Source organism: Prunus avium, chromosome 3, assembly GCF_965620075.1.
Source record: "Prunus avium chromosome 3, drPruAviu1.hap1.1, whole genome shotgun sequence".
NCBI lineage: Eukaryota > Viridiplantae > Streptophyta > Magnoliopsida > Rosales > Rosaceae > Prunus > Prunus avium.
Window position 1 is genome coordinate 36150967 of NC_142286.1, and position 16218 is coordinate 36167184.

At 37.2% G+C, this 16218-nt stretch overlaps 1 protein-coding gene across 1 annotated transcript; it reads right to left on the minus strand.

Annotated features, from left to right (window-relative positions):
- Positions 1-116: 116 nt before the first annotated feature.
- On the minus strand, positions 117-1660 carry LOC110760047 (protein trichome birefringence-like 19). The gene is made up of 2 exons (XM_021962226.2): positions 1154-1660; positions 117-1062 (listed from the first exon to the last, which is right to left on the minus strand). Exons 1-2 carry the CDS (start codon positions 1622-1624, stop codon positions 283-285), a joined length of 1251 nt encoding a protein of 416 aa, XP_021817918.1. The 5' UTR covers positions 1625-1660; the 3' UTR covers positions 117-282.
- Between the last annotated feature and the right edge of the window lie 14558 nt (positions 1661-16218).

Genomic DNA, 16218 nt, shown 5'->3' on the forward strand with positions numbered 1-16218 from the left:
ATCATATTAATTATTAAAATCTATTAGTAGCCAGCAAACACAATCAAATTTATGCAAGTACGCTGTCGTTTTCACCAGAAGATAATGCTAACATAATCTATATTCTTCCAACGCAAACTCAACCCTATTCACATGTATCAAACACTTTTTTTTTTGTATGATGCCAATAATAAAAATTAATAATGTGTGTATAAATACAAATATTATATAAAAATAAAGGTTTTTTTTTTTGGGTCAAATATAAAAATAATGCTTGATCAAGCATTTCTCCATAGCTTCTTCTCATCGTCTGTGCCCTGTCTTCAACATATACAGCAAGATCTCATTCCACGTATCAATGGGGCCTGGCAAGCACCAGTGAACACAGTCGGCAAGAGTCATATTCCTATGAGGTGAGTGTCCATAGAAGTTTGGGTGTCCATCAGGCCTCAGCAACATTGCTTCTGTTGTGTCCATCAACCTAAACTGCAGGCCTCTCTGCAGGCTTTGCTCTTCTGCTGCTTTTAGCTCCTCCACTTGAGTCAAGTACATTTCCAATACATACCCATCTAGCTTCGTTTCTTCTTTGGTAAAAGGACTTGTCCTCACACAGTTCCCTCCCTCGTTCCATGCCCCGTTTTCAAAGTGTGAGGGAGAAAACGTCCTCAGAAATGTCACCCCCTTGTAGTTTTTAAGGCTTCGAAGGGTTCTAAACACCGCTCGAAAGGCCTTTCTGTATCCGTAGGAGGTGACAAACGACGTCATGTTGTCTTGTTCGCACTTGTGACACCCGATAACTCGACCATTTTCGTGGTATATCAGTGGCCGGAAGAACCATTGTCCTGCTGAGACGATCACATAGTCGAATTGTTCGACCTGAGTTAGCCATGCCTCGTCTGGCTCATCTAAGTAGAGGCTCATGAGGCTGTTGATGTCATGTCCACTGGGATCTGCGTCTCTAGATTTAACCAAGTAGGGCGACCAGAGAGTTGCTATGGTGAAATTGTAGTCATTGTAGACATAGCGCTTGAAGTAATCCGTGTTTGAGGAATATTTATGAGAAATGTCCTCAGGATAAGCTACCTGAAAGAAAAACCAAAAACACACAATCTTGTAAGAACAAACTATAATCTTAGAATGTTTCAAGTCTTTGTAGGCTAATTTGAATGCTTACAATGGCTAAGAGGCAAAGCAATGACTGCATTTGATTCTTTCCCACAGAGTCACCAAGGAAAGCTAATGACTTGCCTCTAACAAGCTCCAAGAACTGAGCTGCATCAAACAAGGGCAGCTCACAAGCATCAGGCTTCCACCTCCATTTCATGAACTCCGTATCAGGTCTCCCAAACTTCATGCAGTTTTGCTCATCAATGATCAGATTGCAAGTTTCATTTGTGTAGTAAGCAGGTCCATCAGGATATGGAACCCAGTTCCCACTAAATATTTGGCATTCATCTTCTTTTTCGATGCTTTTTGAACCGCTGGCATTGCTCTTAGGAGCCGGCAATGGGGAATTTGAGATGTTTAGACAGAGAGGGATTGTAGTGAGCAGAACTAAGGTAAGGGCTAGCAGAAAAAGATTTTTGTGGGTGTTGTTGGGTTGTGTGTATTTTCCATTAGGGAGATCAATGGCATGAAACTTCATGGTGGAGAAGAAAACTGTGAGGGAAGATAGATTCAAGCAATATATATAAAAATGGGTCCAATAATAATGTGATTAGCTGAAGGTTATGGCTTTGAATAATTTAGCAAAACTGACAACCATTTATTTTCAAAGCAACTAGTTGGCCATGGTTACCCACCAAATCACCATCACGATGATGCAAAAATTTACATATAATTGAATAATAATACCTTTTAAAACAGAGGCATCTCCACTAAATCTTATTACTTGATGAATAATGACTTTTTAAGTAATAATTTTAAACAAATGGTTTTGATTATTATTTTTTAAATTCTTTGGCTAAAAACTTGCCAACAATAATTGAGTCCGTCCATGTATGTACTTTGATTCACTTCATGGTTTGTCTGTCATCAGGTATTTTGTGCCAGAAGTGATTGGAATTTGATGACCAAGTAAACTCTGGCGTGGCTTAAGAGTGAAGTCATAAATGATTGTAAAGTTTGAAATCATGCCCTTCACAGTTCACAGTGTCCATGTTTGCTTTGATAATGGAATGTAATGATGCAGTTTTTGTCTACATGTCTATGGACTTCACGATATCGTCTAGAACAAAACTGTTGCCAAGAGTTTTCTACCTTTCCTACGCAAAAACTAAAAGAAAAAATGAAGAAAAATGGTAACTTTCAGTCTTCAATGACAGAAAGATGGCTTTAAAGATTGACTAAATTGCCATCATTTTCCAGGCAGTTGCTTGGTTGCCATCACAATTACTTTGGCAACCAAACAAACAGGTGGTCTAAAATGCTGCTCTGAAGTTAGCATATGTTGTGTGGAAGCTTGGAAATATATAGGAAAATGACAGTGTCATTTGGTGCTTTCCAAGTTACAAAGATTACAATCTATCTGCAACTTTGAACAATATCTGTCTGTGCTAAATTACAAATTAATGAGACAAAAACCAAAGAAGGAGCCATTCATTGGTATTTAAGTCTTCCTCTAGTCTTCATTGATTGATTGGTAAAAGTCTTCCTCTATTCTTCATTGATTGATTGGTAAAAGCCTTCCTCAAGTCTTATAAACACCAACTTTTGTCCCACTCCTCAGAACAAAGGAGGAGGACATGTCTTTTACTTTTTCATCTATGAACACATGTATATCCTTTTCTGATAAGTCTACCTTAAGAATTTTATTCGTCATTTATATGAAAATTACATAAAAAAAGAGTGGAAATTTCATCTATTATTTCATTGACTAATCTGTATTCCTCTAGAATTTTCTTCATCTTTTAATATGAAAATTACATAAAAAAAGAGCAGAAATTCCATACACTATTTCATTGACTAATATGTCTTCCTCTAGAATTTTCTTCGTCATTTAATATGAAAATTACATAAAAAAAAGAGCGGAAATTCCATACATTATTTCATTGACTAATCTGTCTTCCTCTAGAATTTCTTCGTCCTTTAATATGAAAATTACATAAAGAAAGAACGGAAATTCCATACATTATTTCATTGACTAATCTGTCTTCCTCTAGAATTTTCTTCGTTATTTAATATGAAAATTACATAAAGAAAGAATGGAAATTCCATACATTATTTCATTGACTAATCTGCCTTCCTTTTTGTTTGTTCCCCCAATAGACGACAGGAACTCATACACATCAATAAGTTCAAACATAATAGAAAATTGACAGACCAGTTAAGGAAATGCAGTGTGCATGTGAAGAAGTGAGAAATGTAAAAATTTCTACATGAGAAAGAACTAACTGTTAGTGTATGTAAAAATTTCTACATGAGAAAGAACTAACTGTTAGTGTTTGTTTCTTGAAAGTATTAGCTGAAATATGTATACATATACAACTAGCATATTATTATCATAAGGATAAACTTTTTTAGTTAAAGTTTACTATGCTAATCATATAAATAGAAGTATTATTATTGCGTTTGTTCAAAAGAACTGTATTAAATCTTAATTCAATCTATTTAATTAATATGTTTTTACACGAAACCATTAATCATTTTTATTCTTGTATCCTTATCCCTTTTGTATGTGAGGCGAATGAATGACTCTATCATAGTACTTGAAAATATTGATTATAGTAATTAAATATAATTTCTACCCTTGTTCCCTTATATTTTATTTGTGCTTAGAAATTATAATAGGGAGCTATGAATTTACAAGAGTACAAAAGATAGGAAGAGAATCATCAAAAACGCAATGTAAAAGGTTGGGAGAATAACGTAATCTTTAAAAACTTAAAGTAGAAGTACCCAGAATAAATTTAAAAGTAAATAAAAAACTTTACAAATACATTTTTGTCCATTCTGTTGTTGAACCATTGCGGTATATGCATGCAAAATTCCAAGCTCCAACGAGTGATTGGCAATTTGTACATCTGATCTTGTTTCAGGAAGGTACGAAAGTAAAAGACAAAACTTAGAAACTAAAATCATTTCAAATAAATCAAACGAAGGGAAGAGTCTTGATCTCCTCGATGTACACACACACACACACACATATATATATATATATTAACACGTATTAGTTATTATACAAAAATAATAATAGCTTAGTGGTTTGAAATCTTAGGATGAATAATGGTTGTCACAGATTAAGCTCCAAATCAAGTGGAATAAAGGAGGTAGGTTGGCTACCATGAATACAACATAATAACTTACATAACTAGGTTTTTTTTTTTATATAATTTTTTTTCAAAACATAACTAGGGTTTCTTCATGATATGACTATGGAGGTTGGCCTTAAAGTTTGTGAACTTACATGTTTTGTGCTACCATATTTATGAGACTTTGTGGACTGAAAAGGTTGGCCTACCATTTCTTCTTGAAGGTGAGGCTCTAAAGGGAGTTTACTTGCTCGACCGTAGGGAGAGGGGTGAGGCTTCTGTCTCAGCGACTCTTCCTTGCGGTTAGAAGGACTTTTTCTGTCTACTCTTCCTTATGGTATCTTTAGCCGCCCTTGAGTTTGCTTGCCCGCTCTGTGGAGGAGAGAAGCAATGCTTTAAGACGACAAGGCACCGAAGGTGAGGCAGCAAAGTAACCGAAGGTGCGCGTTGGGATGCGAGTTCCAGGGAGTTAGGAAGCGCAGCTTATTGACTCCGTTATCAATAGTTGGACAAACAAGCAAAAAAGAGTTGTTTTATGAGCGAAATGACCCTTAATTGCTAGTAGTTTGTCCTTATCTATTGCATGGTAAAACCATGAAATATCTCATCACCTTTGGTGCCTTGCTTTCTCGTTGTCCTTGGCATCACTGCATGAAGCTATTGCTAACAAAGAGCGAGTGGCCCCTTGGAAGGAACACGAACAAAGGGGAAGCAACTCTTCATGTCTTCTTAATGTGGAGCTACATGGTATGGGGGTGCTCCCCCATCCTCTAACCGTTTAAAGCAGCTTAAAGAGAAGAGCTAGTCGTTATACTCCTATCTCCTTACCTTCCTTGCGCTATAAGAGGAGTGAATGCTTCCTGGGAGGGAGCATGAATGGTGTGGAAGTGATTGTTCTTTGCATATTGTTCCTGTTGTTTTAACATTACTTAACTCCTAGCTTCATAACTTCCTTGCTCTTATAGTAAGTGAACGCTCTCTCGAAAAGAGCATGAGCGGAAGGAAAGTTCTTCCTTTCTTCCTGTTTCTAGCATCTAACAACCTAAAGGGAAAACTGCTACTCATTACACTCCTAGCAAGCTCACACACTTCCTTGCACTACATAGTGAGTGAGTGAAGGAGTTGGTTACTTTGTTGGTTGTTCCTCCCTCCTTTTTTTTCAGAACCTACTATAACCAAAGAAGCCTTTCTCCCTGTCTCTGAAAACATACCGAGAGCTTTATTGAGCACGATAGAAAATTGCATTTATGGGTCAAACCATAACTTAATGAATAATCAGACTGAATGAGGAAGAGCTCTTTATGTGGTCTCACTTTACCATCATCTGAAATGCACGAAACTTCGATTGGTGGAAGCCAGTCTATGAAGATTCTTTCTTTTCTTATGTGCAATTCCCCTATGCCAGAGAGCGAGTTAGCATGCTAAGCTAATCGTCTGCATTTCTGGTCCCAAGCCCATGATTTCAAGGACTCAGGTAAACCCATTAAGTTATTGTGGGAATTCCCTTATATCCTTAAGGAGTAGTTGATAACATCCTTAGAAGTTTATGTATCCTTCCTACTAGTAGCAATATCTTTTTATAGCGCCACCATTTCACAATATACATTGTCTGGGAAAGCTAGTTTTGGGATTTTAGTTTTGTCCTACTGACGCTCTTCTATGAACTAATGCGATTGGGTGTAAGCCTAGTTGCTCAGAAACACCCAGTGCTGACCACACTCCATTTTGTGAGAAGCATTTGGGAACTAATGGAGAGATTGGAAAAATGGAGGATTATGCATACGTTGAGAGAAGCGAATAGTCCAGCTGATTACCTTTCCAAGTTAGGGTTAGCGATGAACAATAGAGTGGTATGGGAGAACCATTTTCCCCCCGAATTACTAGCTTTGGTTAATGAGGATAGAATGGGGAAATTGCATGTCAGAAGTTAATGTATTATACTTTTGATATCTAAGAAACTGGTAGGATCTACGATAAGCAAGTGAATGGGACCGGTGCGTGGAGAACTAAACGGTTCATCAAGCCATTTCTCGCCTCAACCCCCTAAATAGGAAGAGGGGCACTTTAGAAATAGGGGGTAATTGCTTCGCACCTGACTGTGATAGCCCTCTCTATACCTTATTGGAGCTTTGTAACTAGTGGCCGGTTTCTCGTCGATAGAGCATTTTCCCTGTGCACGGAGCCCCAATGAGGAAGGTGTTAGTGGTTTATTATTGGGTCAATAATGCTAATCCCACTTTTTGTGCTACTCCTAGGGCGAGAAGAAGATAAGAAAACGCGAAGCGTTCTCTCCCAACCTGTTTATTTCTAAAGGCTACCATCTCTCGGTTGGATGTTGGTCCAGCCTACTACGAGGATCCCGTATCCAACAACCCTCTCTCGGTTCTAAAGGCTTCCCTTATTATTATGAAAATGTTGTTTACTTGCTTACTTGTTTTGTTAAAGTAAGGTAGCTTGCTTACTTAGTGCTTGCACTAAGGGGAAGGGGCTTTATCAGCTAGTGCGCAAGAGCGCACTTCCGTTTTCCCTTTACTAGTAGGGGGTCCTGTGGTTCCTATGTCGTCTCATTCTTGAGTGAGCTAGAGCACAGCCATCTTATCCATTGAACTAGCTAGAAGCTATCGCCTTTGGTTGAAGCACTAAAAGAAAAGGACCGATAATTTTTTTTTTTTTGTCCTGTTGAGCTGCTGGTGAATGTGACTGGTCCCTTCATCTGTCCGACTCGGAACTATTAGAGGATGAATCTGATTCACTTCCTGAACCACCAACAGTTGACTCTGGGCATTTAGTTCTTACTCATTCCGATAACAGTGCTTACTTCTATGACACCACCACTGGTATCGCAACACTAATCTTTAGGCACTTCTAAAAACTGGACAACTTCTTTACTTTTCTCATTAAACTTTCGAATGACCGATCTTCTTCAATCAGATAGTACCATATGTCCCACCACAGCCATCCGATCCTTTGATGGAGAAGATCAGTCGCCTTGAATCACTTCCTGAACCATCAGCAGTTGACTTTGGGCATTTAGTTCTTACTCCTTCCAACAACAGCACTTACTTCTATGACACCACCACCTGTACCGCAGCTTTTTTGCCCATTTCTCTTACTGATGTGTATAGGACAAGTATCTCGGCTCCCTCCAATGTTTGACCTGACGAGATGAACCCAATAATAATTTGGGCATATATGTATAGGACAAGCATCTCTACTGCCACCCATGTTTTGGAAAAAGACAAACGGATATATAAAAATGCTTAGTTGGATTCTAAGTCATCGCATTTTATTTATAAAAAATGAGTTTTATTTGTAGAAAAATAAAATGATGGATTGAACATAAGTTTGACCGGGAAAGAAAATTTTACTAAACATGTATTTGTAAAGTTATTTATTTATTTTTAAATTTTATCAAGGGTACCTCTGTTCAATTAAGATGGCTTTTTCTCAAATTCAAACTCAAATCCAGAGATTTTATGGGCCCTAAATTGTTAGTTGGCTGCAATTATTATTGAAGATAGAAAGTTACCTTACCATAAATTTCACACCATTAAAAAAAAAAAAAAAAAAGTGAACAGCTAGCACGCATGACGGTCACCCCATAAATTTCACACCATAAAATTCACCTACCGAGTGATGGTCATAGTCATACTACCTCTCTTACACCACTGTTCTTGGCGCGTCCCATACAAAATTCACCCCATAAATTTGACACCATAAAATTCACATATCGAGTGAACGATACCTTTTCTTTCTTTCCTAGTTCATCATCTATCCCTTGGAAATAGATCTTTCAAATTCATTTGGTGGACGAACGTTTGTTCCAAAAAAGGATGACATGAAAAAGATTATCGCTCCATTACGAACCGAGGTGAGTTCAAATATTTGTCAGTTTTTTTCCGAAATAAAATATTTGTCAGTTCAAATACTAGTTTAGTTAGTCTTATCCTCCTTGTTTTTATTATTATCTATTTTTTCTCAGAAAATTTTGACCTCAAAAATCAAAAGGCTACTTTCTACGGTTAGCGGCTGATCGGTTCATAATTGTATATCATTTTGTACCCTTCTAGCTTATGATTTGGTTATGTTTTTTAGTTAAACTTGTGCTTTTAATCCTTTTTGTGTTTATCTTTCAGTTCATTGAGCTTTAGGTAATAATGAGGGCTTTGGATAGTAAATGATGCAATCCATGCATGTTAGGGCCTAATTTGGATGAATGGATGAAGAGCTTAAAGACAAACTCAATTTTGGCTACAGTCCCCTGCCAGCCCAGTTTCGTAGGTCATATTGCAAGCTTTGTTTCAGCAACCTACATAGCTCGGATGAGGCCACATTCTTCATGAAAGTTGTTCCAATGGGTGTATACTATAACATATCCAAAATTCAGCCCCATTGGATAAATATGGAGTCTGTTACCTAGCAAACACAGAACCATGCTCAGGATGGATTTTATCAGCGCGCAAAATGAGTTAGCAATTTGTTTTGGCCTTAACTTCCTCCTCCGACCTTGGATTGGCCCAAATGATATATGGCTGGAAAGAAGACATTCTGAACTTCAAGTTTGAGTGCTTAAAGTCTTAATTTGCTTAAGGGAAGCCCAATTCGTAAGCCCTTGAAGTTGCTGGTCATGCTGACCTCAGGATGAGCTATTATTTCTGGTTGGAAGCTTGGTCATGGTGACATGAAGATGAGCTAGGGCTGCTGGTGGGATTTATTAGTGAAGTGCATCAACCATTTCAGATTTTATAATGGAAGTGTTGTATGCATTAGTGAAGTGCATCAACCATTTCAGATTTTATAAAACAAGTGTTGTATGCATTAGCCATACTTAATTCAGATTTTCAGCTTCCTTAGGCCTATATATAGTGAGGTTTCCCAAGCTTGTAAACACACCCCAAGGGGGGGAGCTCTCAAACACTTCTCTAGAGCTCCCTTCCCTTCTCTCCCTCAAATTCTCTTAGTTTCTCTTTCTAGTTTTCAATTGTTATAATGAGATCTTTGTGCTGAAATTCTCCTTAAGTTTTTCCAAGTTCTACTTAATTTTCATTGTTATGTAAATTCTTTTCTTTAGTTTCAAGTTTGATTCGTTTCCAAGTTTCAATTATGATTTTTGTTCTTATTCATTATGCTTATAAGTTAATATGCTAGTTTGAATGATTGATCACCATTTAGGCTTGCATGTTAGCTATCTTGGTTTGAATTAAGAGTAGACACCATACTTTAATTCGAATTGAACTATGAATAGGAAGAGTATGTATGGACATTCGACAACAGGGATTAGATACATGCTTGGTTGTTTAAATTGTTCTTCTATGCTTAATGGGTTCCTAATGCTTAATTTTAGGTTAGACAACAAATGATCAAATTAGGGAATTAGGAACACAAGGTTATGACCACACACCATGGCTTAATCATACTTTAGCTAGAATCAATCCATTAATCTAATTGAACTTGGGAACTTATCTACTTGAGTTAGTTATTTTCTTTCTTCCTTGTTTTATTTATTTCCTTTCTTTTTCATTTCTGTTTTGTGTAGGGAAAATGAATTGGATCATTCAATCACCAATCCTCGTGGGATCGACCTCGCACTTACATATGCTATACTACCAAACGGCTCGTGCACTTGCGAGTATCACAAGTTGAGGATGCAACTGAATCCATTTTGGTGCAGCTGTATCTACGCAACAAGTTTTTGGCGCCGTTGCCGGGGATTGGCAACATAGTTTGGTTCTATTTCTTTTCCCTACTTGTTTTATTTTTATTTTTCATTTTCATGTTTTTCTAGACAATTTCAAGTTTTAAAGTTAATGACGTTAATGGACAAGTTGTGTTTGTAGTCCAACAGAAAAGGACAATTGCCCAACAAGCAAGAGAACTGGGTTTAAGTCCCAGCTTACACAACCCATTGGTGCTTGTTGCTTTGAAGCATGGAATTGGATCAATTTATGATAGCTTAATAAAAATGGAGAGAGATGGCAACCTCAATCATAAGAATGGGAAGTGTGGAGCAATGGGAGAAGTCGCGACCTCCAAGTGCATCACATTCGACCTAATCGCTTCAAGGGGGAGCATTTCAATCCTTTCTCTTCTTTGAATTATGTTTCTTTCCGTCATTGTTTTTACCTTTTGGTCCGCGTTGAGTTCTTTGTTTTTCTGTGCTGAATCCAACCATATAAAGAACGTAAAATTTGGACTTACGGTTGGAAAGTTATAGCCTAAAAACTGAACAGAGGTCGAAGCTGAAAAACATAGAAACGAATCTGTCCAAATGGTGATAAACGGGTGATAGAAAGTGCTGTTTGTGTTTTTCTTTGGTTTATTGGTTTGTTTCTTTTAGTACAACAATTTATGTTGTTTGTTTGAATTTGTTTAGAGTACTTAGTTCATTTTCGTTTATGGTTTGTTGTTCCATTTTATCTTAATTTGTTTTTGTTTCTTATCTTAAAAATTTTAAAAAGATTTTTCATATGAGCTGACTTATGGTAACTCCAGTGAGCACTTCCGTCAATACAGTGTCTAGGAGTTCTATAGGCGACACCTTCGGTGTCTAAGAAGTTTGGGTTTTAAGCGGGACCATGGTGACCCCTCCAACCTTCCCGGATCCCCTGGCTGTGTTTTCTGAGGCCCTTAACTGGTCATCCATGAGTTGCTTGTATATTCGTGTGTTTTTAAATTAAGTTTTTATTTTTATTTTTATTTTCTTTGTTTTCTTTTCTGTTAAGTCTTTGTTTTTGTTTTGTTAAGTTAGTTTATGTATTTATTTACGTGGTATGGTTAGTTAGTTTTTTTTTTTTTTTTTTTTTCTCTGAGTGTTAAAAACAAACTTTATTTCAATTCAAACATTGCATAAAAACAAAAAAAAACAAAAAAAAAACAAAAAAACAAAAACAAAAAAAAAAACAAAATAACAAAATAACAACATCATCATCATCTTCATCATCATCTTCTTCATCTTCTTCATCTTCTTCATCTCCATCATCATCATGGCTTGCCTCTATTTTCTCGCACTTGTAGAATCTGCAGCAGCTCCACATGGTCCTCATTTTTTCTCTGCAGTGCTTCCACGTGCTGATTGACACAGTAGAGCCGCTTCTGCAAGTCCGCCACCATAGCCTTCAAGGAAACTATTTCCTCGCTCATCGCGGCACACTCCCTTGTCCTCGCCAGTAATCGCATGCCCAAATTGGTAGCGGAGACCGCGTGGAGCACAGTTAAATTGTGGGACTCCTCTACCGCTGCCTTATCAGACCTCTGTGCCACATGCAGATGATCTGTCGGAGTGAGCTTGCTGCTAATCATGCCTCCTAGCAGCACTGCTTTGTTCGACAGTGCCTCAGAAAAGTTCGGTATTGCCTCAGCAAAGTTTGAGGCCGTGCCGTGATGATATGAAGAGTTTGGAAAGACAGTGTTTGGAGGAGCCCTTGTCTGGGCATTCGGTGGTGCAAGTGAGAGCTCAAGGTTGAGATCATCAAGGTGAGTGCATGAGGATGCCATTTGTTTTGCTTCTGAATTTTTTGATGTTTTTCCTTGAGTTTGCAGGAAGAAATGCTGGGTATCATCCGCTTGCAGAGGTGTGGTTTAAATAGACATATGCTGATGAGAGAGAGCCAACACCATTTCGGATTTCCCGGGCATGCTCGACCTAATCGCTTCAAGGGGGAGCACCTTTACTTTACTTTTCTTTTTTTTTCCTCCGTGTTTTCTGGTGTTTAATGTTTTTGCCCGTTACTTTCATTTTCTAGAGCTTTGTGTTTTTGCTTTTCCCTTTCGGCTATCATCTTTAGTTTATTATAGTTAGGGAAATGTGTTTTCTTTTCCGTTTGTCGTCTTTGTTTTATTTTAGTTGGGAAGTGTGTTTTCTTTTTCTTTTTCTTTCTGCAACCTTACTCTTTTATTTCCGAAACAAAATAACGAAAATACAAAAACAACAAAATAAAATAAAAACAACAATAATGCAGTAGGAAATCATTTCTTCTCGGTGCTTGGTGTCTCGACCATTGGAGCTTTGAGTTTGGCCCTCTGGCTGTCCTCTTCCGGGGCTTCACGCACAGCTTCTTGGGGCTCATCACTTGAGCTCCCAAAGATCGCAATCTTAGCTTGAGCGTAACTACTCTCGCGATCTGCTTGTTTGCGTTTACCCGGTCGGTCTAGGTCCTCCAGCTGTTTTCGCATGTCGCGAGAGTACAACTCTACCATCTTTGATAGGTTTCTATTCTCGTCCCGCAATACTTCTAGCTGGTGTCGATTCACCTCCACTATCCTTGACCTCTCCCTTTTCAAGCTTTTTATAGCAGTCTGACACTCCTCAACCATACTTCGCTCCGCCGCCAACTGACCTTTCAGCACCTCTACCTCATGGGACTTCGCAAGTAGGCGATGACCCAAACTTGCGACTGTTGCCGTACTCTGCACGCTCAGTGCTAGGGCATCGCTCACGACCCGGTTGTCATCCCTTGTCCCCAGAACACGTATATCTTTAGGAGTCACTAAATTTCTAGCCACTCCAATGGCAACATCGTTGTCCAAGAGTATTGAGTCAGTTACTGTCACAGGCCCCCGTGCGGAAGCAAAGTAGGGCATCCATACTGGTGCCGCTGCTTGGCCTCGTGTCTGAGTCGGTGGAGCTAGGTTGAGATCCAACGAAAAGGGGTAGGAAGAGGCCATTTGATTTCTCACTTTTTATCTTCTTTCTTTCTTTTCTCTTTTGTGTGTTTCTGAGTTTGTGTTTTTTACCCTTTCTTTTTTTTACCTTTTATAGACTTAGTTTTTGCTAACCCTAGCCATTGCGGTTCTGAGTTCTGTGCGGCCCTTACGGCTTATCTCTATATGTCGCCGCACCCGTTTCCCAACCCCCTTAATTGCATTTTCACCTTTCACCACCTTCTAGTGAAAAAGTCGTCCCGCTTCACCCAAGAAGCCAATAATTCTGGCTTGGGGGATGTGACTGCTGCCTCTGCACGCCGACACGTCCCTCACCCCTTTCACCCGTGACTCCCCAGGAACCAAGGCATCAGGGACCACGCTCTTCCCTTTCAGAAATCACACTCTTTGCGCTCCCAATGCACATCTTTTTTTTAAAATTAAAAAAAATAAAAATAAAAAATAAAAAATAAACGTCTGGGCTTCGGATTTTATTGTGGGTCGGGTTTTCACCGTTGTTTAGGTTTCAAGGTGGGTTAACTTTCTTTTGGGTTGGGCTTTTAATTGTTTGGGTTTTGGTTTGCGTAAGACTGTCTGTTTAGGGCTTTCTGTTTCGAGTGTTTTACTGTTTCATTTTTTTTCTTTTTTGTTTATTTGTTTGTTTGTTTTGTAATTTTTATTTTTGTAATTATTTTTTTTTTTGTTGTGTTTTTTGTGTTTTTTTTTTTTTTTTTTTGTGGTTTATATTTACTTTAGTACCTTTCATTTCTTGTTATGACATTGCTTGTTCCTAATTTTTAAACATTGAGGACAATGTTCATTTCTAGGTTTGGGGGTATTGGAGTTTAGCATGTAAAATTGGTTTTTCCTTAATTTAATAAATTTTTTTTTTTTATTTTTGTTTTTATTTTTATTTTATTTTGTTAAGTCTTGCTTTAATTTTGATTTTGATTTTGATTTTGATTTTATTCACTTTCCGAACACATTTGATGAGATTGTGATAAATGTTTGCATGACTTAAATGAAAATTGAATTTTATTTATTATTTATTTTTTTTCCTTGTAAATTTTTATTGTAAAAAAAAAATAAAATTAATTAATTGATTAATTTGGCATCGTTCTAGCATGATATGTTCGAAACCTTCTTTGCACTTGCCATTTGTTTCATAATTCTCCAATTAAAGGATTTGCATGACCCAAAGAATTGTATCAAGCATAAATTAGACTTATATAACCATAAATGTGAGCTTTTGAGCCTTGTGCTTCATTTCATGAGTGTTATACACATACTCTTATTTTCTTGTCATCAAAGTTGTTGTTTGATCTCATTATTCATTGATTTGGTTGAATACTTAAAAGTCATTCATTCTTTTGCAATTCGATTTCATGACATTTAAGAAATGATATTAGGCCCTCTTTGGATCGTTTGTACCTTTCAAGCTAACCTTATGCATGCTTAAGCATGATTTTCCATTGTTAACCATTTTGAGCCTACATGTAAACCTTTTCTTTCATTTACCAATTATATTTCCTTGCCTTAGCCTGAAAAACAAATATTTACCTTTCTAAGGAACTCATGAGCTTTAATTGGGATGTGTTTTTCATACTAAGTTTAGGAATTGGTGTTACATTTTGAAGAAAAAAAAAAAAAATCACACAATTGGTGAAAGAAAAGAGAAAAGTTGTGATTAAGTGGTGGTTGAATGAAATTTCATTTTTGGGTTTCATTTTTGGGCCTTCAAAATAAATTGGTGTTTAAGGAAAGGAGTATGAATCATTGTAAATGAAGGTATAAGGAGTTTTGATCGCGTAAAAGAAAAAATCTAATCGTGATGATTCGAAGTCTTGTAAACAATTGTTTTATGCTCTTATATTTTGAGTTTCTTGGACTTTGTTTTATCCATACCCTTCATTTCTTACTCACCTTACACCCTTGGCCCCATTACAACCTATGCTAAAGACCTAAATTGATCTTAAATGTCATGTGGTTGAATTGCATTCATTTTTTCTACTTTTAAGTGTTTGGCATCCTTCTTGAGATCATATTAATGCAAGTCCTTCATCTTTTTATTTCGAGTTAAGTCCTTATGGTTTAACTCTAACCTCATGTTTATAACTGAGTATTGCATTGTAGCCCTCTTCCGAGTGATTCATTTGTGAGAGGACAACTTTGGTGAGATTTGAAGTTGCATTTGTGCTTGGTATGATTTTTGAAATTGTGTGGAAACTAAGATTGGGGAATTTGTTGCATTTGGCTATCACACTACTACACTTTGAGCATATTATGTTTTGAACTTTGCCGCTTTGTGAATAATGTCTAAAATTGAGCTTTTATTGTCAAAACGTTTAAGTCATGTGTATGAGTCATTTCTCTTCACAAAATGTTCGGAAAGATTGTTTTGAGTTTTTATTTTGATTTTGTTTTTTTTTTGTTTTTTGTGTTTTGTGTTTTGTTTTTATTTTTATGTTTGTTTTTGGTTTTGGTTTTGCTTAAGAACTAACAAATCTAATAAGTTTTCTAACCATTTTGTTTTGTAGAGTTAGAAAAACGTTTGTGGGTATCGTAACTGTTAAACCCTCAGGAGACACAACTCCTCCTACTAGGGATGCCTAGAGGTTTAAAGGCTTGTTGCATTCGCTCAATGCAATCGAGTTACCTACGAAAGTGGTCTAGTTAACTTCTTGTTTTGTTTTTAACTTTGTTTTGTGTTGTTTTGCTCGAGGACTAGCAAAATCTAGGTTTGGGGGTATTTGATCGGTTCATAATTGTATATCATTTTGTACCCTTCTAGCTTATGATTTGGTTATGTTTTTTAGTTAAACTTGTGCTTTTAATCCTTTTTGTGTTTATCTTTCAGTTCATTGAGCTTTAGGTAATAATGAGGGCTTTGGATAGTAAATGATGCAATCCATGCATGTTAGGGCCTAATTTGGATGAATGGATGAAGAGCTTAAAGACAAACTCAATTTTGGCTACAGTCCCCTGCCAGCCCAGTTTCGTAGGTCATATTGCAAGCTTTGTTTCAGCAACCTACATAGCTCGGATGAGGCCACATTCTTCATGAAAGTTGTTCCAATGGGTGTATACTATAACATATCCAAAATTCAGCCCCATTGGATAAATATGGAGTCTGTTACCTAGCAAACACAGAACCATGCTCAGGATGGATTTTATCAGCGCGCAAAATGAGTTAGCAATTTGTTTTGGCCTTAACTTCCTCCTCCGACCTTGGATTGGCCCAAATGATATATGGCTGGAAAGAAGACATTCTGAACTTCAAGTTTGAGTGCTTAAAGTCTTAATTTGCTTAAGGGAAGCCCAATTCGTAAGCCCTTGAAGTTGCTGGTCA